The 23,606-nt window shown below is 47.1% G+C and overlaps 1 protein-coding gene across 2 annotated transcripts in view; it reads left to right on the top strand.

The window, feature by feature from the left end:
- Window positions 1-23,367, top strand: part of CSNK1G2 (casein kinase 1 gamma 2) — a 71,449-nt gene extending 48,082 nt beyond the window's left edge. For both annotated transcript variants that reach the window (XM_054979928.1, XM_054979929.1), the window contains exons 3-12: window positions 125-165; window positions 1,735-1,804; window positions 4,961-5,109; window positions 6,678-6,912; window positions 8,526-8,611; window positions 10,025-10,109; window positions 11,718-11,866; window positions 12,849-12,932; window positions 16,863-16,969; window positions 19,861-23,367. In XM_054979928.1, coding sequence (XP_054835903.1) covers window positions 125-165; window positions 1,735-1,804; window positions 4,961-5,109; window positions 6,678-6,912; window positions 8,526-8,611; window positions 10,025-10,109; window positions 11,718-11,866; window positions 12,849-12,932; window positions 16,863-16,969; window positions 19,861-19,915 — 1,061 coding nt within the window. In that variant the 3' untranslated portion in view covers window positions 19,916-23,367. The remainder of the gene's footprint in view (window positions 1-124; window positions 166-1,734; window positions 1,805-4,960; window positions 5,110-6,677; window positions 6,913-8,525; window positions 8,612-10,024; window positions 10,110-11,717; window positions 11,867-12,848; window positions 12,933-16,862; window positions 16,970-19,860) is intronic.
- Window positions 23,368-23,606: the final 239 nt, after the last annotated feature.

The following is a 23,606-nucleotide window of genomic DNA, read 5'->3' as shown; positions in this document are numbered from 1 at the left end:
TTTGTCTGTTAACCAGAATTTGCTACCCAAATTGAGGTTTGTTGAAGCTCAGTGATTCTGAAATGAGGAAACAGTTCTGATGTTTGTTCTTCCTGCTCACCTTTCTCTCCCCTGCCCTCCCCAGGGAAGAACCTCTACACGAATGAATATGTAGCGATCAAGTTGGTAAGTTGTTTCTGATGAGTGTTACTTCTTGGTTTAAACTTCTTCCCCCTCCCATTATCTGTAGCTGGGCTGCTCTGGTTTTGGAGGGGGAGAAGTTTGGATTTTAGCATATTCTCAGGTTTGGTGTATGCATATGCATGAGATTGCCCATCAACCAAAAAGCAGAAAAAGGAGGAAGATCTTTTCTGCAGGCATCTGAGAAGGCATTATTTTATGTCTGGCCAGGGCTTTTTTTCAGCTGGAACGCAGTGGAACGGAGTTCCGGAACCTCTTGAAAATGGTCACATGGCTGGTGGCCCCGCCCCCTGATCTCCAGACAGAGGGGAGTTGAGATTGCCCTCCGAGGGCAATCTCAACTCCCCTCTGTCTGGAGATCAGGGGGCGGGGCCACCAGCCATGTGACCATTTTCTCTGAGGGCAACCCACTGAGTTCCACCACTTCTTTTCCCAGAAAAAAAGCCCTGTGTCTGGCCTTTTGGCACATGACGTGGCTGACAAATTCTAACATTTTGAAAAACGCAGCCTGTAATAAAACAATATTCCATGACAGCATTTTAAAAGTTAAAAGAAACCCCAGCCAAACAGAGAGAGAAAGTGTGTGTGGGGGAAGGGGGGAGGTGTTACTGGTACAAGTCAGCTTAACGTGGCTATAATACACTTAAATCTCTTTGTTCTACTGTAGTGTAGTATTTCTTCATTTGATGCAAGTTCACTTGTGGTACTCACTGCCAGGGGATGTAATGATGGCTTTGAAAGGGTTTAGACAAATTCGTGCAGGAGATGAAGGCCATTGGTGACTATTAAGCACAAGGACTAAATGGAACATCCATGTTCAGAGACAGTCAACCCTGAATACCAATAGCAGGGGAGGCTTTGTCCTCCATGCCCTGTTCATAAGCCTTCCAGAGGGGCACCTGGTTGGCCACTGTGTGAAACAGGTGGACTATGGGTCTGGTCCAGAACGGCTGCTCTGGCGTTCTTATACAGAGCAGTGGCTAGAAAGTTGGAGTAGGACTAGAGAGGTCTGGGGTCACTTCCACCTCCACCTTGGGTGACCTTGGGCCAACCTCCACCTCTCAGTCTAGCCTACCACACAGAGTGGTTGTGAAGATAAAATGGATGAGGGGAGACCCATGCAGGCTGTCCTGAGTTTTTGGGAGGTGGGATAAAATCAAGAGAGATTTAACCTTTCTCTCTCTATATGTCCATCATTGGAATATCTAAAAATCTGACAAAAAGTCAGGTGTCAGATGCTTGTAATAAAGCATCTGGTAATGTCATTCAAAGCGCCCTAACCTTCAGAAAGAAAAACCTACAATTTTTGCAGTGAGTGTAGCCAGAGCTGTGCTCTTGCTGTCAGTAAAAGCCCCGCAAAAGAGCCCTGTGTCTTTCTAAAATTTAAATGGCTTTTTTTTTCTTTTTTGAATGGGCAGGGCTGTAACTGTTCACCAGTTGCAGTTGTGGTCACAGAAGTTGCCGGTTTAATTGTTTCGCTTTCTGAATCCCAGTGTCACTTTGCAAAGACTAGGGATGAGGCCTTGCAATTTGTTCTCCCTTCTTTCTCCCAAGGAACCGATCAAATCCAGAGCCCCTCAGCTGCACCTGGAGTACCGGTTCTACAAACAGCTTGGCAATGCAGGTGGGTGTGTGACTGGAGCATTTTAAAAGTTCTGTGAAGTTCTCTAGTCCTCATGGTAGTGGAAGGAAATATGTGGGATGGGACTTGCTAAGATTTCTGACTTGCTAAGTGTGGCAGGGTGGAGACTGGGGCTGTGTTGCATAGTGGTTAGAGTGTCAAACTGGGATCTGGGAGACCCAGGTTCATATCCATGTTTTGTGATCTGAAACTGGGATCTGGGGTATGCAGGTTCAAATCCACGCGCACGCGCGCAGCTGGGAGGTAAGATGCCATTCACTTTTGTTCTCTCCTGAACTGGGTAGGGGTGTGTATGTGTAGATCAGGGGGCCCCAACCTTTTTGAGCCTGCAGGCACATTTGGAATTCTGATGCAGTGTGAGGGCACAGCAACAAAATGGCTGCCACAAAATGGTGAGCTTCAGTCACACAGGGAAGATCCTTGTACTGTGGAGACAGCTTCTGCCAAAGCAATGTTTTTAAAATCTGCATGGCCAATCAAATCTCCAGTGGCCACTCAGAAGCCATGCTGGGCAAAAGCCCCACCTGGCCCCACCCACTTTCTAAAAACACTTGGTGGGCACTAGGAAAGATGTCAGAGGGCACAATGATTTATAGATTTTATACAAACAAAGTGGAAGTGCTGTATGTGCAAATCTATATGTCGGTCTCCAGACCGATAGCCTTCAACCAACGTGAAGCAGGAACTTTTGTAGAACAATAGAGAATGGACAGCTTTTAAAGCATATTATACAGCCCATGAAGAAGAATCCTGAAACAGACTGAACAAATAGCTGTTAGGCCTGTTGGCCATTTCTCCTTTTGGACCACAGACTTCACTTAACATGGGATATTCCATCACTATATCTTTATGCCGGGAAAAAAAAGAGAAAAAGAGAACTGATTTAACTATTTGGATCATACTGTTAAGCAACACTTACCTTCAATATCAGAAGCTGGTTATTGGACCCGGTAAAAAGGAAAAAATCCTGTGAAAATGGCAATGCTTACCTTCAGTATGATCTGTTACTAGTTGGTTGTTGAAAATCATACACTAAGAAAGTGATAGATTTGCACATATATTGTAATTTGTACATACAGCACTTCCACTTTGTTTATATAAAATCTATAAATCATGTATTGAGTCGTCATTGCAGTCTCCAGTAGAGGTTTCTCCAGGTGGTTTTCTGTAGAGAAATGATCAGCTTATCATCTTGTCACCTCAAGCAGAGAAAAATATAGAAACAGTGCCATTCACAACAGCCAGGCACTGGGTTCAGCCAGTGGGGAAACCACTACAGAACAGAACCAAGCAGTACCCAGCCACAAGCACAAGGCATTCCCTTGCTTCAGTTTGCTTCTGTTGGGCTAAGTTGCAACGGTGCCCCTTGCTTCAGTTGGTTTGCGTGGAATGGGTGTGATTCTCTGGTGTGATGTTGGCCCCTTTGTTTCACTTTGGTTCTGGGGGGATTCCATTCCCTTGCTTCAGTCTGGTTCTCTTGGGCTTTCTCTGGGATGAGCTCAGCTTGCATTTGGGAGTGTGGCTTGGCCATGGCAGCTTTGCCCCAGTGTGTTTGCCCCATGGCAGCTTTGCCCCAGTGTGTTTGCCCCAGGCAGCTTTTGACTTTTTTCCCATAGGAAACAATGGAGTGGCTAGGGGCACCTTGTTCAGGGGCCTGTACAATTGGAACCTGGGGTCCAACCCTCCTGAAACTTCAGAGAGCAATCAGGAATAGGTCCCCTGCAAATTTGGTGCAGTTTGTTTGAAAAATGCCACCCCCAGCCCCTCAGATAGCCCCCAGATATTTTTCCCCATAGGGAATAATGGAGAGTGGGGGGCACTTTCTTTGAGGGCCAAATCTTCATGAAACTTGAGGGTTCTTTAGAGGACAGTCAGGAGTAGGTTACCTCCAAATTTGGTGAAGTTTGGTTGAAAAACGGCAAATACACCCTGAGCCCACAGAGTGATTTTTCCATAGAAAACAATTGCTGAATTTTTCAGAAATAGCTGAATTGAATCATTTAATCAGTTCAGAATTCAGGGAATTCTGAATTCTATTCTCAGATTCAGTAAAAAAAAATTGGGTTTACCAAATTTTGGGGGGTGCACACCCCTAAAACTGATTGCTAATGTGTCCTCCTTCCCCTGCAGCTAGGTGGAGAACAGAAGCAGTGACTGGTTTCCTATTTGTATCAAAACTGGCCCAAACAGATGAACAGCCCTTCAAACAACTGGCTCCCTGATCATTACTGGTGATCAAAGGGGAGTTGAACCAGAGGTTGCTAGAGCATCCCTAACAAGATGACAGTGAAATTTCTTGAACATGCTTTGCTGATAATGAGCCTTCTCAATACTTGGCATTGATATTATTTATAGTGTTAAGTGTTCTTTGGCATTATTAAGTCATATTCAAAGCATATAATTTGTGTATGTGAAGCGTTTCAAATGTTTGAAAGTATTAATGCTAAATTGCACTTCTGAAGCAGTTCATGTTAATATTAACACTATTTGATTTATTTAACTATATTTTGTTTAAGAATAACAATACGAAGAATCAAAGCAAGTTCAAAGCGCTTCCTATACATCGTTGTTATGAATAAATAGTATTACATTATTTATAATAAGAATACTGCTATGTTCATTTCCATGCCCTTCCCTGCTCATGGACCTGGCTTGGTCCCACTCCCCGTTCCAGTTGTGACTTTAATCTCTGCATTGGGAAATTCCTTGCAGGCTACAGTTCCTGGAGTTCCTCTCTTTCTCGCCCCCCTCCTGTTGGGGGTTCTTAATGAGACTCAGGATCAGGGCTTTTTTTCAGTTGGAACGCAGTGGAATGGAGTTCCGGAACCTCTTGAAAATGGTCACATGGCTGGTGGCCCCGCCCCCTGATCTCCAGACAGAGGGGAGTTGAGATTGCCCTCCGCGCCGCTTGGCGCGGAGGGCAATCTCAACTCCCCTCTGTCTGGAGATCAGGGGGCAGGGCCACCAGCCATGTGACCATTTTCTCCGAGGGCAACCCACTGAGTTCCACCACCTCTTTTCCCAGAAAAAAAGCCCTGCCCAGGATTAACACTTGGAAGGGAGCTTTTGCTAGCTGCCCTCTCAAGGTGGGCTTGCTGCTCACTTGTTTCCTCTCCCTTCTTTCTCACACCCTTCCAGAAGGAATCCCTCAGGTTTACTACTTTGGCCCGTGCGGGAAGTACAACGCCATGGTCTTGGAGCTGCTGGGACCCAGCCTGGAAGACCTCTTCGACCTCTGCGACCGGACATTCACGCTCAAGACGGTCCTCATGATCGCCATCCAATTGGTGAGTGGCCTTTTAAGAGCTCCGCCCTCATTTCCCCGTAACCATAAAGTAACAGGACACTCCCTTTTCAGTGGGAGGGAACAGGCCTTCCTTCCTTCTATGTCCGTGAGTTCTCTATGGTGAGGTCTATTTCTCTGTTGAAGGTTGTGTTAAAAAAGAATTAAAATTCCAGGTAGGAGCAATCCAAATCCTGCGTGTTGAACTTTGAAACTATAATTAAGTTATTTTGCATGATCTTATTCCGGTTTTGTTTTTGTTCTGAAACGAATCGAGACATTTTGTGTAGTTTTGTTGTGACTTGGGGCGTTGACACTCAACACACCCACCACCATTGCAAATGTGATTTGTTTAAATATTTGTCTTACCAATTTTTGTCTTTTGCATCTTCAACTCTAGAGACTAGAGAATTTTTAAAACTAAAAAAAAAACCCAGGCCAATAATTAGGAAGCTGGATTTTGGGCCTAACGCTACATATTATGTTATGTTTAATCTCCTGCAGAATCAGGTCCTTCGTACAGCCCCCCCTTCTCCCCCCCCCCGCCTGTTCCACAGACTTTGCCATCTTTCATGTTGCATTCTAATTGGTATGAAAATTGAACCTTAAATGCTGTGCGGCTGCTGTGCATACATGTTTGTCCATAGAAAAATGGCAAAAAAATCCCCCCTAACAGAGTTTAAAGCGTTTTATGCAAAATATATAGCTTTATTAAGGAGAGCTTGAAAGCTTGGGCATTGTGGTGTGATAATTTGTGTGCATTTTGTATAGAAACCCCACAGGCTGGACCTCTCACAGTTCATAGTCTCTGAGCCTCACTACTCACAATTCTCTACCCACTCACTCCCCCCGCCCCCATTGACTCTGGATTCACGTCATGCTTCCAGCACAACAAAACTTTACGGTGACACAACATTTTCTTTTAGTTGCTGTTTTTGCAAGCGGAGGTTCCATGGGAACCTCCGCTTCCCCCACACACACACCCATGATGCATCTTGTCTGTATATTAGACATGCAAGTAAGCTAGACCTTACATTTGCCAGAAGATAGTCTTCGAAAGAGTGTTGGGAACACTTGCAGGTATCTCAGAAGCCAGAGGAGTGCTTGCGTGGGCGTTCTTGTTTGGCAATTCCTTGGAAAGCACCTTTTTGGTTACATGTAAAAAGTTTGTGGAATCCCAGAACACTATAATATGAGAAACTTACGCATACTGAAATGACAAAACTGAGTCTGTCGTACTTTGGTCACATCATGAGAAGCCAAGATTCTCTGGAAAAGTCAATAATGCGAAAAAAGGTGGAAGGCAGTAGGAAAAGAGGAAGACCTAAAACGAGATGGCTTGACTCAGTAAGGAAGCCACGTCCTCCAGTTTGCAGGATCTGAGCAAGTCTGTTAATGGTAGGATGTTTTGGAGGTCTTTCATTCATAGAGCGGCCATAGGTCGGAGGTGACTTGACGACACATAACACACACACATGCATGTCAATCCTCAACTCAGGCAGAATTTCATTCTGTATGCCTTTAACTTGCCAAAGTATGTTAAAATGCCAATTTTTCCTTCCCCTAACCCAGATCACACGGATGGAATATGTTCATGCCAAAAGCTTGATCTACAGAGACGTCAAGCCGGAGAACTTCTTGGTGGGGCGCCCAGGTAGCAAACGCCAACATACCATTCACATCATTGACTTCGGCCTGGCCAAAGAATACATCGATCCCGAGACCAAAAAACACATCCCCTACCGAGAGCACAAGAGCCTGACTGGGACAGCCCGATATATGAGCATCAACACGCACCTGGGGAAAGGTATGCCTGGGGGTGCTGCTTGGAGGGATTCGTGGCTCTCTTTGCAAGGTCAACAGCCAGACGCAGAGGGTTGGGGGTATATTTTAGAGGCTAACAGATCAATCGCAACCAAACCTTTCATGAAGCCAGAGGCCACGGGGCTGGGTGCCTTTTCCATTTATTTGTTCTTCTAAAAATATTTAGAGCTTACCTTTTTCTCATCTCAAGAAGGAAGCTACCAAATATTAAATCATAAAGTTAAAATAGAAGCAACCTTAAAAATAGCTATAAAACCAGGAACAGTGTGCAACAAGGGCAACAGTGTATTCCCCCTTGTGCACAGTTTTGAACAATATTAAGTGTTATGTTGGGAAGAAAAGGGTGATCATATTAAGACACTCTAGAATCTTTTTAAAAATCATCTACAAAACTAATCAAAGGTGGAATCACTCAAGGGAGAGTTTATCATCAGAGAACCAGTTTGGTATAGTAGTTAAGAGCGCCAGGACTCTAATCTGGAGAGCCGGGTTTGATTCCGTACTCCTCTGCTTGAAGCCAGCTGGGTAACCTTGGGCCAGTCACAGCTCTCTCAGAGCTGTCTCAGCCCCACCCACCTCACAGAGTAATTGTTGCGGTGATAATAATAACATACTTATAAACCGCTCTGAGTGGGTGTTAAGTTGTCCTGAAGGACAGTATATAAATCAGATGTTGTTACTATTATATAAATATTCAGACATCACAGCAAACCTGTCTCGATGACTGGCACAAATGCAGCCTGCTTGCACACTGCCTGTCCTCACACATGGAGTATGAGCAAAAGGTTCTTGGTTTCAGAAGCCCTGAATTAGATGCCCATTTGTCTGAATATGGATCCCTGCAGATGTAGGAAGCAGTTTTCAGCTGATGCTGGCAGGCCTCTAGAGAAGGAACAGTCTGCAGTGCAACGGAGAGTGAATTCCAAAGCAGAGGTGTGGATGTCAAAGAGGCCCCTTTGGATTTCCACTGATTGGGTTTCCTCTGATGGGAGGGGGCCCTCCCACAGTAAGACCTCGGGGCATATGCTGGCATGGACAGGTGGAGGTGATCCACCAGGGAATCATTATCAGGGGTGTATGTTGTAATTTTTGCTTGGGTTTTGATTATTTTATAATGATTATAGACATAATTTTGAAAGAACAACTTAAATGTTTTAGCCTGCCTCTAGACTCAAAATCAGGTCCTGAGTGTTGGCTTAGGAATACAATGGCTTTTAAAGCTGCATGGAAACAAGTGATTTATAAAAAATAGCAGGCCTTAAAAGCATAGAGTGCTGCACAGAGAGAAGACAATTAAGGACAGGCAGCAAGTCTTTAGCCTATGCAGACTTTTTAAAGAAAATGGAGGGGGGAGGTTTTAACTGGCTTTTAAAATGCTAAAATAACAAATTTGGCAAATTTTGTCAGTGGGGAAGGGGTTGTTCTTGATGTATGTCTCTTTCTGTGCCTGGTTCAATGCCAAGTAAAATCAGCTTGTCATAGCCAAGTGCTGAACCGTAATTAAGGAGGATGGTTTTAGTAGTTCAGAAAACAGTGGGAGGGGAGAGTGCTCCTCATCTTGCTCCATATCCCTAATTCTTCCTTCTTCCCACTCAGAACAAAGCCGCCGAGATGACCTGGAAGCACTAGGTCACATGTTCATGTACTTCCTGCGGGGGAGCCTGCCTTGGCAAGGGCTCAAGGTAAGGAGCCAGCCCCTAGAATACCTGCAACCTGTTTGCTGGATGCAAATCAGCTCATGTATTGCCTCTGTTTGCATAATTTTACTCTTTTTTTGCTAATCATAGGAAAGGGAAATTGCGCACATGCGCACGCACACACCTACCTGCGCACAGGACATTGGCCACATATTCTGCAATCATAACCTCTTCAGGACGGAAACTTGAACTGCTTTTTATTTTAAAGAGCAAGTCATGATTTCTCTGGGTGCTGATGCTAGATATAGAATCATAGAATTGTAGAGCTGGAAGGGACCTTACATACCATCTAGTCCAACCCCCTGCCCAGTGCAGGATCAGCCTAAAGCATCCCTGACAAGGATTCGTCCTCCCAATGAGGAGGAACCCACCACATCCCTAGGCAGCTGATTCCACTGCTGAATTATAATATTTTATAAAAGTTCTAGAAATAACTATAAGGAAATTAGAGAATGTTTTAAATTTCTAGCCTGTCTTTTGACCCAAATCAGGTTCTCATACCAGCCTCCCTCTCTCCTAAATGAAATGGGTGAGGCTGGTTTTGTACATGAGAGCTGCAGCAGTGGGTAGAATCATACACACCTTTTTCCTGCCTCCACGATCGTAACTTCAGTATGCCACAAGCCAATAAGGTGTTACCTCGCCAAGATGCCTGCAGAGCACAGCACATCCATGATTGCTCCCTTCCCTTCAGAAGGCAAGATTTTTATGAACATTCTGCGATGTCACAGAAGCTAGTCCAATAGCGGCACAGGATCTTGCAAACATCTAGAATGCTAGCCAGAAAGCTATTCTCTCCTTAGTAGTCGATTGCTCCTTGTCATGTTCTAGGACTGAGAATACCCGGAGTGTTCGTGAAAACTAAGAAAAACCAATACTTATGTTTGTATTTTTACTTATTTAGAAAATGCCAGTTAATGCCACTCAGTAGTTAATGCACCAAAGTGTAAGTCCATAGAAAGTCCAATTTGGTATACAGTTCAAGGGTGCTGCAGAGGGCGTTAACTGAATGGCGTTAACTGGCATTTTTGCCTTCGTGAATTGAATATTTACTATTGTTAAAGAATCCATACTTAAGTTGTGATATTATTATCATACTGTTTATTAGCACCTTAAGAATTTAGTTCATAGGGTTTTTCGAATTGTTTACTAGATTTGTGCATTAGCACTTTAATACAGCCTTGGGTGTTGCTTTTTGCGTGTTTGAACTTGAGAGGCAGCTGGTGTATACAAGAATATATGTCTTTAATCCATTCTCTAAATAAGTAAAAATACAAACGCAAGTATTGGTTTTTCTTAGTTTTCACGAACACTTCTGGTATTCTCATTCTCTCGTGATACTCTCTGTTGGGGTATACTATGTTCTAGGACTGACCTAGTCTTGTTCCATCCTTCTAGGCAGACACACTGAAGGAACGGTATCAGAAGATCGGTGACACCAAAAGAGCCACACCTGTTGAAGTGCTGTGTGAAAACTTCCCTGGTAAGGATGGTTGCTGAGGTGGGGTGGGAGGCTTGGTGGCATGTCAGAGATTCCTTCTTGCTCCCTAACACAGTCTGTTCTGTCTCTCCTGCCCTTCTTCCAAGCAGTGCAGCGTTCATAGTTCCCCCTTTTTATCCTCACAGCAACCCTGTGAGGCAGGTCAGGTTCAGAGCATGCTGCTGTCTCAAAACCACCCAAGTGAGTGTCATGGCAGAGTTGAACCGGGATCTCCTAGTCCAGCACTCTTACCACTGCCGGGTGCTGCCATTTATCTAGCATCCTCTGTTACTCACATATTCTTCCTCACGCCGGCCCCCTTACCACAGGAGTAACACTGGCCTACGCCTCAAAAGGGTTGTCATAAAGGTCAGACAGGAGGAAATGCTTCACTCAATGAGTAATTAAAACTGCAGACTTCACCACCAGTGGATGTAGTGGTGGCCATGAGCAAAGATAGCTTTAAAAGGTGGTTAGAGGAAGAGAGATTCATTAATGGCTACTAGCCACGATGACTAAGAGCAGGGCTTTTTTTCTGGGGAAAGAAGTGGTGGAACTCCGTGGGTTGCCCTCGGAGAAAATGGTCACATGGCCGGTGGCCCCGCCCCCTGATCTCCAGACAGAGGGGAGTTGAGATTGCCCTCGGAGGGCAATCTCAACTCCCCTCTGTCTGGAGATCAGGGGGCGGGGCCACCGGCCATGTGACCATTTTCAAGAGGTTCCGGAACTCCGTTCCCCCGCGTTCCCCCTGAAAAAAAGCCCTGACTAAGGGAGCCCTCCACATTCCAAAGCAGCCAGGAGGCAATATCGAGGGAAGGCCTTGGCCTCTGTGCCCTGTTGCTGGCCCTCCAGAATAACTGGTTGGCCACTGAGTGAGGCAGGATGCTGGACTGGCTGAACTGCTGGTCTGATCCCGCAAGGCTCTTCTTATATTTAATGTGATGCCAGAAGGGCTTGGAATACAAACTCTGCCAGTGCTAACAGTAGCAGCAGGTAGCGTTTAAACAGTTTATTATGATATTGTGTAATTAATAAAATCCATACATAGTACTATGTATGGATGTGAAAGTTAAGCCATGAAGAAAGCTGACAGGAAAAAAGTTGATTCATATGAAATGTGGTGCTGGAGGAGAGTTTTGCAGATACCATGGACAGCCAAAAAGAAAATGTCAAAACTGGGGCTATCGTACTTTGGTCACATCATGAGAAGACAAGATTCTCTGGAACAGTCAGTAATGCTAAGAATAGATGAAGGCAGTAGGAAAAGAGGAAGACCTAAAAGGAGATGGCTTGACTCAATCAACGAAGCCACGCCCTACAGTTTGCAGGATCTGAGCAGGTCTGGTAATGATAGGATGTTTTGGAGGACTTTTACTCATAAGGTCGCCATAGGTCAGAGGCGACTTGATGGCACATCTCTCTCTCTCCCTCTCTCTCTCTCTCTCTCTCTCTCTCTCACACACACACACACACACACACACACAATAAGATAAAAAAATTCTTGCAGGATTTCTGTCCAAAAGCTCTCTCCCTCCCTGATTTTTTATCTTGAGCACAGGCTGTTTTAACTGTAAGGAAACGTCCCTTTCCCCCCCCCTTCCTTTTTTGCAGAGGAGATGGCCACGTACCTCCGCTATGTTCGTCGTTTGGATTTCTTCGAGAAGCCAGACTACGACTACCTCCGGAAGCTCTTCACCGACCTGTTTGATCGGAATGGCTTTGTCTTTGACTACGAATACGATTGGGCGGGTAAACCCTTAGTAAGTCGTCACGGGGTGGGAGAATCAGCAAAAACATGAAATGCCACCCTAGACTTTAAAAAAAATAAAATCTTATTTTACCAATTCAGTTCTGTCACCTGCCTGCATTTCCAGGAGATATGGGCAGGGCTTAATAGTAAGAAAGGCAGAAGTGCCAGGGCTTGCCTGTGTGGGACCCCTCCTGTTGCCTCCGTTTCGTTCCAAGTGAGTGTGGGCTGGAAGGTGGAAACGTGCTCTGCCCATCCTCCAAGGTTACATGGATCTTTGGGGTGGTGGATTTTGCTGATGGGCCTGGAAGACTGGCCTGAACTCAAATAACCAGTAAGTCTGTTTCCTTGCTGATGGGATGTGAGGAGAAGCTTTTGAGGTGCAGCTTGAGCCAGTTTGGTGTAGTGGTTATGAGCAGCAGGACTCTAATCTGGAGAACCGGGGTTGAGTCCCCACTCCTCCGCTTGAAGCCAGCTGGGTGACCTTGGGTCAGTCACAGCTCTCTCAGAGCTCTCTCAGCCCCACCCACCTCACAGGGTGATTGTCATGAGGATAATAATAACAAACTTTGTAAACCGCACTGTCCTGCAGGGCGATATATAAATTGAATGTTGTTGTTGTTGTTAAATACATGACACTGCCTGATACTGAATCAGACCTTTGGTCCATCAAAGATCACAGACTGGCAGCAGCTCTCCAGGGTTTTAGGTTAAAGATCTTTCACATCACCTACTGCGCGATCTTTTTAACTGGCGATACCGGGGATTGAACCTGGGTCCTTCTGCACACGAAGCGAGTGCTCTGCGACTGAGCCACAGATCCTCCCATAAAATGCTTCTCAGGGTATAGCGTTTGGGGTACATGGGGTCCACATGCCAGAGCCACAGAGGCAGGTGGCGTGCCGGGGAGCTCCTGATGTGCAGCAGGCAGTCTCCTTCATTTCCCGCCATGCCTGGAGCAAGGACTTCATGCCCCTCCCTCTTGTTTTTTGCAGCCGACCCCCATCGGCACAATCCAGAGTGATGTACAAGTCCAGCCTCCGAACAGAGAGAAAGCACAGCAGTTCATCAAGCAACAGGTAGGGAGGGGGAGGCGTGAGGTTTGGAGCCAAACTGGGGATAAGCCCAAGTACTGAACGATAAGAAATGGGGGGTGGGTGGGGGGTGGGAGGAGGTAGGTGCTGTTGGATTTGGAGTGACTGGCTGCTGCTTGGCCTCCGGAAAGTGGCAGGCTGAGGGTGTGAGCTGAGTGCAAATCTGGTTTGACAGTGCTCCATCTATCCTTGTGCTGCCTGCGTCGGTCAGCTGTGGCTCTCCGCAGTCACTGGCTTGGGTCTTTCCCAGGCCAGCAATGGGAGATAACAGGGAATAAATCCGGGACTTAGTACATGCTCATATCACACTGTTGAGCTGAGATTCCCCCCCACCCCCCCATGGGCTGTCCTAGGATTTTTTGTGGCCTTAACTCTCCTATTAAAGGGTGGGTGCTTAAGACCCATTTAAAAAAGCATATAGGGAGCCAGTAAGGATGTCTCTTCAGGCCTTTTAGGGCTTGTGAATTTGAGACTGGGTAATCCATTTTCAAACCTTTCTGTGAAAAAAGGTTTGTGTGTTTGTGTGTGTGTGTGTGTGTGTGTGAGAGAGAGAGAGAGAGAGAGAGAGAGAGAGAGAGAGCGTGTGAGCATGTGAGCGTGTGTGCACTTGCAAACTTTGCAGTGACCCAAGGGGAACGCAACAGATGGGTGTTTCTCTCCTTGGAATGGGGATGCATGGATTGCGTTCTGGCCTCTTCATATTTTTTGCTTTTGCATGTCTCTTTCTCTTTGTCACCACTTCTGCTCCTGCAACTCCCCCTCCCTTTCTATCGCCTCTCTCTCTCTCTCTCTCTCTCTCTTGTTTTTGTTTCTCTTTTTCCCCCTGCCTCTGTCATTAGCAGTCACCTGAGGGGGCCGAATTATGGGATCCCCAGGCTGGGCGACAGCCTGCTGAGGAGCCATTAGGAACTCTCCTGGCAGCCAGCAGGCTTGGGGGTTCTGTGCAGGTACATGTCAGGGGTGGGGCAGGAGGGGCGGGGAGAGCTGAGTGTGGGACCCACAAGCTGCTGTTCAACCTTCACCCACTGATAGAGCATCAGAACCCACATTTCCTACTGATTTCTGACCCTGTTCACACAAACCCTCAAACCTTTCACTCATTCTGGCCTCATTTCTCTGGAACTGCCTGTGCATTTTGGAATATAACAGGTCCCGATTATAAATCTGAAAAGATGCCGCTGGACTGGGTGGTAGTCCATGAGTGACCCCAAGTATGGGCTGGAGGGCTGGCCAAAACCTCTTCTGCAGAGACGTGGCCTAGCAGTAATTCCTGCTGTTCCTCCTCCTCGAAGGAGGAGCCCAATTCTCCCCTTCAGTTCCAAGCTGTTCCTGTCAATGAGGGGAGGTATCCCTTCCCAGCAACCAGAAGGGATTGGTCCTTTGCTCCCATCCCAGTCTGGCCCTTGTTGTCGTGCTGCTTCTCCTAGTCTAGCGTCACCTGGCACAGCTCCTAGCAGGAATTGAGCTGTCTTGGGTGTGGATGTGGTCCAGTGTCCTTGCCGAGTGTGCGTGCGTGCTTTTGTGATGTGGGAGCCTCTTAAGTGCTGCTGTTGTACCCGTGGCCTGCTGTGCCTGGCCCTCTTCCTGTCCAAACTTGGTATCCATTCTGCCTGTGCCTTCGTTGTGATCTTTGTGCTTAAAGCTGGACTGTGTTTTCTGGGCTTAAGAGTTCTGCATCCCAGCTTCCTCACCAAGGAAGACTCAATTCCTGCAGCCTTCGTGATCATATTGAAATTAAACACACTTGCATAATTGTGAGTTTTGCTTGGTCTGGGGAGGGCCACCGAGTTTCTGCAGGCCTCTGAAGCTTCTCCATGAAAGCACAGAATCTTATTCCACCAGCCCTCTGTCTGCAAAGAGATCAGCAGGCATTGCCGTAAGATTTCATGTATACCTGCCACAGCCATAGGGACTATAAACTTGCTTTAAAAGAGCAAAAAGCAAGGATTGTCAGGAAGCTGCATCCTGCTGTCGACATCACTTTTGAAGCTTTATTTACCTCCCAGTGTGGGATTATGAAATGCCCATAGTGTTTAGGCCACGAGCTTTAAATGTTTCTGAATTCTAATTTGCAGTAACAGGAATTGGGCCACAAAATAGAGAGCTGTGCATTTATTTCGAGGTGCTTTGTATGTGTTTGTGTGTGGTGTTCTGCATTTTAACACCCCAAAAAAGCATACTGGTTAATGTTGGGCTGGGGAACAAGTGTCCATTGCCCAGGACAGTCTCTCTGGTTTCTAAGTTGATTTTCACTGGGTGTGCTTTTTTGCCCCCTTCTCCATGAGGTCTGGAAACTTAACTCTTTTAACTTTTAAAAAAAAGGGAAAATGGGCCCTGCTATCCAGGTTAATCAAATGCGACCCCCAAAACGTAAAATACTGGCACTGGTCTCCTACTTCTTCTCAACTAAGTATTTTACTGGTAGAACTCATCTCTAGTAGCACAGGAGTGTTATCAGAAAAGACGCCTGTTGTTGGGTGTGTTCAGACATAGGTGCACACCTTGCCCAGCCTGTGAAGTGACGAATCAAAAGACCCACAACAGTAAGGATTAGCAACTTAACATAAAGTTTACAAAGTACAACACACAATTATGGTGTAAGTTACTGATCACTTTTATGAACAATATTAATCACAAAGGCCACTAGACCCTGACTATTGATAACCATTTCGGAGCTAGAGGAGAGAGTGCAGCCTTGTGGAACCGCACAACCACCAGTATATAGCGCTCTTGACAAAGAAGATACGAAACAGGAGTTCAGCTTGCGCCCTGTTGAGCGCACGGTGGCTTTCCGTCCTCCCTGCAGGTTGGCGTCCTTCTTGCGAAATCTCCTGACTGGGGGCTGGTCATTGGAATGTGTTCATCATTTGACCACCGTGATTAAGAAGAAAGGAGTGACTTGCTTCATTAAGAGACAATTTTGGGACGTCTTCCCCGGAGGGGAGTGTGAATTTTTTGTTGTGCAGTCCTTGTGTTCATTTTGTATTGAAAAGGAACAGGCTAGTGGCCTTTGTGATTAATATTGTTCATAAAAGTGGTCAGTAACTTACACCATAATTGTGTGTTGTACTTTGTCGACTTTATGTTAAGTTGCTAGTCCTTACTGTTGTGGGTCTTTTGATTCGTTATCTCTGTTACCACACAGTGTTCCCCTCTGTATTTTTTTCAGCCTGTGAAGTGGGCTTGACTTCCATCCCAACTTAATAGTATCTGGAGACTCACAGAAGTTCTTGCTGGAAGAAATGTTGGTCCTTAAGTTGCCCCTGGACATCTGCTGTATTTTGTATTAATTAAACTTGATTTGTGTTCTCAGGGGAAAAAACCCTATTTGTTTATGCCAAGAAAGCTGCGAATTTGCTCTGGAAGGGGAAGGGAGCTGCTGACCCCCCCCCCCCCCAAATTATGGCTTGCACAGAGCCAGTCAAAGCAGACTCACAGCAGCCTCACCTGGCATGATTAAAAATCTCTTTTATCTGTTTTGGGGCTCTGAACATCCCTGCCCCCCCCCCAACTTAGGTATATTATGCCTGAGAGCTTACACCGCTGCCATGCTCGGTTGGAGGACAATACCCTGTCCCTGTCTTCACAATCATTCAGTGTTTTCGGACTCAGCACAGCAGTGGGGCAGGGGAAGGCATGATGCCTGGTGGGTTCCTGTGAGAGCTGTCCATCCCCTCTCTGTGATGTTCAGAGAAATGGGTAGGTGGGTGGGTTCTGGTGTGTATTTTCCAAGCCACTATAAGCTTGGACAAGCTTTTTGAAAATGAATGGGTGGGAGATCCATCACTTCTCTGAAGCTAGCAGCCTCCTTTTCTCTCTCAGCCAGGTGGGCCACACGCTGAGCTCCCAACATCCCTCCACCTCCCTCCAGTTTTCCTGGGTCGCTGACCGTACCTGCATCTTGTTCCCTCTTAGGTCATGAGTTCAACCAATGGGGAGCTGAATACGGATGATCCGACCGCTGGCCACTCTAATGCCCCCATCACTGCCCCTGCCGAAGTCGAAGTGGCTGACGACACAAAGTGAGTAATCGCCTCCTGGGTTGTGTGGGCTTCCGTGGACTTGCTGTTCAGTGGGGCTGATGTCAAAAGGCTTCCAAGGGCGTTGAAAAGTCCCAGCACACAATCAAAGTGTGTTTGGAGAAAATTTAATGCCACAGGCAGTAACCCATTGCCTGTTTTTAAGGGAAGGGGACAGAGCAGTAGCCTCCCAACTTCAGAAATCTGAGACAGGATGGTGGGTGCAATCACAAAATGGCTGCTCTCCCCCACCGCCCCCGGCCGAGCAAGTCCAAGTGCAGTGAAGGAGTAGTTTGAACGATAACTGAAAAAGTGGAGTGAGATACAGAGAATGAAACCATCCCTGTGGCTGTAGCTGCCACCAAAGCAACGTTATTTTACTCTGCAGAACCAATCAGAAGCCATGCTGGCAAGAGCCCCTGTCGGCCCCCGCCCCTTTTCTGAAAACACTTGGATGCCCGGTAAAGGGTCACCGGGCACAATGGCACCCGTGGGCAGCACATGGGGAACCCCTGGGTAGCGAGCTCTTGGTGATTCCAGCAACCACAGGAATTAGCAAGAGTTTTTACCGTGTTTGGATTTGGCCCTTTTAAATTTCCCCCTTGATCCCGCCGTAATCGTTGTGGGGCTTAAGGCTGGCTTCTACAGTTGTGAGGGGTGGGATTGCATGCGCCTCACGCTTCTGCTGAGAAAGTACAGACCTGAACTGACTGACCTGCTCCCAGCAAAACGGATGTCCAGGGCGTTGCTCTGGGGAAAGCTGGGGGGGTGCTGCCTGCTGCCCACCTCTTCTCAGGGGGGGGGGGTTGCACAGAGAGAGGGTTTTAAAATTGTAAAGAAACCCTCCCCAGTGTGCTCCCCGCTGAGCGGGGGCTCAGAGGAAGTTGACAGGAGGCGGAAGATTTCCCCGTCCCTTGGTAGGAGTAGCCGGACCAGGGAAGCGTCCGTGGGGAGCTCCAGCCCATTCTCCCCTCCCCATGCCAAGCTTGGCCCCATCCCTGACCGTGACCTTCCCGTTAAACCAAGCACAGTTTCTCAAAGGAAGAGGCTCCTTTTTGAGAGATCAGTTGTGATCTTTCAATGGGCTGCAGCTCTGGATTCCACTGCCCTAGAATTGGGACCTTCCAGGTAGTGAGGCCTGCCTACGTTGCCGCCTGTGTGTGTTTGAGAATGGTCATATGTGACTTTGATGTTGGGGTGTGTGTGTGTGTGTGTGTGTGTGTGTGTGTGTGTGTGTGAGAGAGAGAGAGAGAGAGAGAGAGAGAGAGGGGGGGGGGATTCTTAGAAGCTGGGGAGGTTGTGGTTTCGGCTTTTAAAAATGGAAGCAGCGTATGCAGACTAGAGACTGAAGTCTGTATGCTTAAAATCTCTGAGGTGGTATTCAGATATCACCATGATTTATAAATCCACGTTTGATCAAACCACAGCTGTGACATCCCATCTGGAAATTTGGAACTCGATTTTGAAATTAGATTTTGTGCCTGGTTTGTTGACCTTGGTTCCTACTGTCTGCGTTTTGTTGTGTCATCTGAATTCCCAAGCAAGGAACAGACGGAATGGGAATTGCCAATCATACTTTTTGCCAATCATACTTCTCTGCTTGCCTCTCAAAGACTCATGGGAGTTTGTTGTTGGAATGCAAAAAAAACGCAAGACCCACGGCACCTTAAAGACTAACAACGTTTGTTCTAGTATGAGCTTCTGTGAGTCACAGCCCAGTTTGTCAGATAGATATGCAAAGAGCAGGCGGTGACTCACAAAAGTTTATACGGAAACAGATCTTCTTAGTCTTTAAGGTGCCACTGGACCTCTGTTTTGTGATGGAATGCAGCTCACATGCCCAAATTGGTGGCGGGGCGGAGGAGCATTGTTGCATAGAACAGAGATCTGTTTAGGTAGGGCCAGTTATCAAGACTGCGACAACTAGTCTTCCCGCCGCCCCCCGCCATGTTGCAGAAGTGGTGATGCTAAGAGAAAGGGGCAGGATCAGGATTCAGAACGGTGACCTCCTCATTTGTAACTTGGGCCGTCCAACTAGGCGAGAAGCCGGGAGATCTGAACAGATCTGGCTGCTCTTCATGTGGTCCAGATGTGGGTAAGGTTGGGCTGGGACGGCAGAGTAATGCTTCCAACCCTGCGTGATTGGAACTGAAAATTTAGTCCTAGCACCAAAAGCCGGTGCCTGTCTTTTGCCCTTTTCCTTTCTCTCCCCACCCCCGTCCTTCCAGGCCTTTCATTAGGGGTGCTGGGGGTGGGAGGATTTCCCCCTTTCCCCTCCCTGCATCGCCCAGGCGCCTGGGAGGCTGCAGTTTACTGTCAAAACGACGGGAAGATACAACCACGGATTTCCCAGCCCCTCATCTAGTGTGACCCCCCCCCCCCCGCTCCCCAGAATGGTACGCTCAAGGAGATGCTGTCCACATGAGCTTTGGGCCAGATCTGCTGTGGAATTCAAGCCAGGTGATGCTCCTCAGATCTCCGGTCTGTGTGACAGGGAGTTCTTCCACACAGAGGAGCTGAATATGCTCTGTTTCCACAGTGGATGCTTAAAACGGCAGGTGATCTCTGTGGCCACACAACACAGCCCTGTGTGAAGCAGCGGTGGAAGACACATTGGCCTCTCCAGTGCTGCCTGGATGTGCATGCTGAATGCTCTCTGGGGGTTTTGCAAGCCTGAGCAACCCAAACAGCCATTTAGCCCTCGCTTCTCAGAGCTTGGGAGTGAAGCAGAGGCAGCCTCGGTGGTTAGTCCTTGGTGGGGAGACCACCAAGAAAGTCCGGGGATGCTGTGCGAGGCCAACTCGGCCCACTTCTTGATTGGAATACCCTGTGGGATGGAGGAGCTTTTTCTTATTTAAATGATACCCATTTGTGTCTTTTATTCCCCCGGCCAGGTGCTGCTGTTTCTTCAAGAGAAGAAAGAGGAAAACCATCCAACGCCACAAGTGACGCTTCTGCCGGAAGAAACCAGGATTTGGGACTACATTTTGTTGACTACCTGGCCCCGGCTTATGGATTGAGATTCCTTGTTTGGATGGGGAACAGGCTTCCTCTCTCCCCCCGCCCATGTTTTGCTCAGGGGCGGGGGGTATAGGCCGGAGCCACTATGACTCTGTTGGTTGGCTAGCCTGGGGAGGGAGGCAACCTTCCCCAGTTTGTGACTTTCTTCCCAAAAGACACAGAATGGGGGGAGGGGGTGTTCACCGAAAAAGCACGTCAGACTTTTGCTCAAGTGCCCAAGTTTTTTGTTTTTTCTTCCCTTGTGTGGTCCGCAGAAAAGCATTAACTATTTAAGCTTTCGTCTACACCTCTGTCACTTCTTCTCTCCCCCCACCCCTCCCGCATTGGTTTTGTTGAATAATTTTTTTTAAAGGGGGGGGGCAATTCTACGTGTTTCGTTAGAAGCAGCAAAGTCATGCTTGTGAGCCAGCCACGAAAATTTTTTCCCCCTTCTACTTCTGCATCAGAGTTTAATTTAAAAAGCATCTTGGTCTCCAGTGCGGAGCCTTTGCTCCTCCCTCTTTTCAGGTCTTACCTATTTGCTTGTGCTTGTCATTTTTTTAAAAGTTTTCTTTTGGTTTCCCTCCCCACCTGCTGCATTCGCCTCTCGTGCTCCCAAACTTATTCAGTGTTGCTGTCTGGTTGGGTCCCTCTTGGAAGCAGGCCGTGGGGGCATGGCTGGCTTGTTTACACTTTTTTTGTTTCATTTCATTTCTCTATGCACTTTTTTTTTTGTAGCAATACAAGCAACATCTTGGTCATGAAGTTTAGCAATTGTTTTTGTTTAAAGACACCCCCGCCCCAAGCTGCGGGTGGGAAAAGGAAAAGGCGAAGAGGGTCCCTGGGTCCTCAGGCTCGGCTCGGCAGTGTAGCCGCTTTGCAGTTAGTGAACAACTGGGGCAGGCAGAGAAGGCAGCTGCCGTGACCAAAGGGAAATCTGGTCAGCAGCGCACCACAAAGCAGTTGCGCGTCCTGTGCTTTCCGATTGCAAGGCATACGAAGTCTCCGCCTTTCTGTAAACTTGTCAGCACGACTCCCATTTGCAAAGAGGGTTGTTGAATATGTTGATGCGAGGACAGTTCACCCCACGGCTTCTTTATGCAGTGTCCCCCCCTTTTTTTAAAAAAAAAGACAATCCACCCCATCTTAGACACAACATTTAGAGTCGCTCTGAGATGTTAACGGTTTTCAACATTTCCATTTGCATAGACAGGGAGGAAAGTGGTTTGTGAAGACAAACTTTAAAAAGTGTGACGTTTTGCTGTGGGAATAGAGAGTTTCAAGAATGCGATCTATTCCTCGCCTCTGCCATTGGAAAATCAGGGACCTTGTTGAGGGGCCAGGGGGGGATCGGGTTACGTTTGGCAGTGATCTGCAGGGCAGGCGTGTGTTTATCCCCTTAATTTTTGGCAGACCCTGTTCTGGACAACAGAGAGGCCTTGCCCATAGGCAGGCCATGGCCGATACGTGGTGCATTGCCTGCTCGATGCCCGTCTTCTTGGGCATCCCTGTTTCCACTTTCTCCCTCTGCCTTACAAAAAGGCCAGATCTCCCTACCTCCTGGCCAGAAGCCGGTGGCGTCAGCTGTTCATGAACTATGTCGATGTGGAGTGGGGTTGCTTCTTTATAGATAAATATATTTTTATACAAAGGGATTGGGGGTGGGCCTATACTCTTACAGAGTGGCATGATTCCCCCCGCCCCTTCACATTGTAATCACGTCACTTGTGAAATGACCTTTCTCCACAAGGGGGGAGTGGCTGGCCGCAGGGCTGCAGTTTGGTTTCTGCTGAACTAAACAGCACCGGGGGGTTGGGGGGCAGGTGTAGATGCCACAGACCTAAGGGATTTGCCACACACCCCACACCTAAACCTCTTGGTTTAGCCCTTAAAGTCCATGGGACAATCTCCCCCACAAACAGACCCCATTTTCACTTACTGTCCTCTTGTTCACTTTCTAGAGCTAGACCCACACTTTGGGCTCTCTTGCTGCCCATTTGCGTTCCTGGTCTTGTATTTGCATAGGGGCAGCCCCCCCCCCTTTTTTTTTTTTTGCAATACCCATGAATGGAGCTTGTGTGGGATGCAAGCCCTCTGCAGCCCCATCAGTGAAGTATTTGCGCTTGTGCTGGGCCCTTGTGCTTAAAGCTACTTTCCAAAGGGTGGTGCCCTCTTCTCTCCCCCCCTACCCTGAATATTTTCTGTCCATATCAGGACGAGTCAGGTGTCCGCTCAGTAGATGGGTTTTTAGTTCATACCCTTCTTAACAACAGTGCCTCAGCTGTACTCAAAAGAACCAAGGGGGGGGGGCGGGTTCCAGAGGGGATGGTCAGAAGACAACCCCCTGGTTCTTGGCAGTGGTTTCCACTCAAATAGGATCCCTTAGGTATGTGCAATGTTAAGTTTTCCCAACTGTGCAAAACAAAGAACATGGCCTTAAATGATGTGCTGGACAAAATGAAAATTAATGTCCCAGTCCCAAAAAGGTGTATAAAAAGAATTAGAGAAATTTGAAATGTTTGTGAGGGTGCATGATTGGAGGGAACGCAGACCCTGTAGCAGTGTTGAGTGTTCTCTTTTTCAACTTCAGTTGTAGTTGGAAAGCGAGAGAGAAATGCATGCAAGGTATATGGGGGGGGGGAGCTTCTCAGCCAACTCCTGCCCCCCCCTCCAATCTGGTTCAGTCTGAACTGCATTGACATTTGAAACTTGTCTTACACAGATAAAAGTTGTGAGTCTCTTTCCTTTTCCTAAAACAATCAGGTAACTTGAGTCTGCATAGAAAATGAGATTTGTGCCATTCCTAGCTCCAAACTGTTGGCATTGTGAGTTTTAGTTACTGCTTTAAAACAAACACAAAAGTAGTATAGACAGGTAAATGGCATATGAAGTTTCTCTGAAGCGTCTTTGAAGCCACAGAAGTTAGAGACTTAAAAAAAAAATTAAAAGCCTGGGAGGAAAGAAAATCCTGGAAAACCAAAAATTAAAAAAAAAAAACTTTAAAAATAATTCTACGATGAGTGCTTGGTTCTGTACATTGAAGCATGCTTCAGGATTGGGTGGAAAGAAAGAGTTCAGGAGCTGGGGTGGAAGAAGAATCCATACAAGTATGCTCTAAAATCTTCCAATCAAATTTAATAGACAGCTGGGGGGAGGCGGGGGTCGCTAGTGCTAGCATGGCCCAGCTCCGGCAAGAGGTGGAGGGACAGGGCATAATTCATGCGTCTGAGCAAGTATAGGAGGGGGCCTGCTGACTGGACCCCTGCCCCTGCTTTCACTGTAGGAAAAGCTCTGGTTTCAGCAGGTTGAGGAGTGTGCCTAGGTGTCGTCCCCCCCCCCATTTGTTTCAATTTTTTTTAAAAAAAATTGTTTGGATTGGGATTAAAGGTGTTTTAGTTTAATACATTTGGTCTCTGGTGGTTTCAATAAGAGAGCTTTCTGATGTTACCTTAGGCTTCTGTGTACCCCTCCCCATGGAAGAACTATTTGGAGATTGTGCCTCTCAGCTTTGGGTGTGTGTATCTGGGGGGGAGACTCCTCCCTGCTAAATTTCAGGCAGATGGGGAAAAGGGCACCCTGTTTTAGAGGCCATTAAAACTCTTGCCCTCTAGCAGCACTGACGTGTTTGCCCCTTTCTGAG

This window comes from Eublepharis macularius, chromosome 5 (assembly GCF_028583425.1).
Source record: "Eublepharis macularius isolate TG4126 chromosome 5, MPM_Emac_v1.0, whole genome shotgun sequence".
In the NCBI taxonomy this organism is placed as follows: domain Eukaryota; kingdom Metazoa; phylum Chordata; class Lepidosauria; order Squamata; family Eublepharidae; genus Eublepharis; species Eublepharis macularius.
Note: the sequence above shows the minus strand (reverse complement) of the source record. Positions and strands in the feature narration are given on the sequence as shown.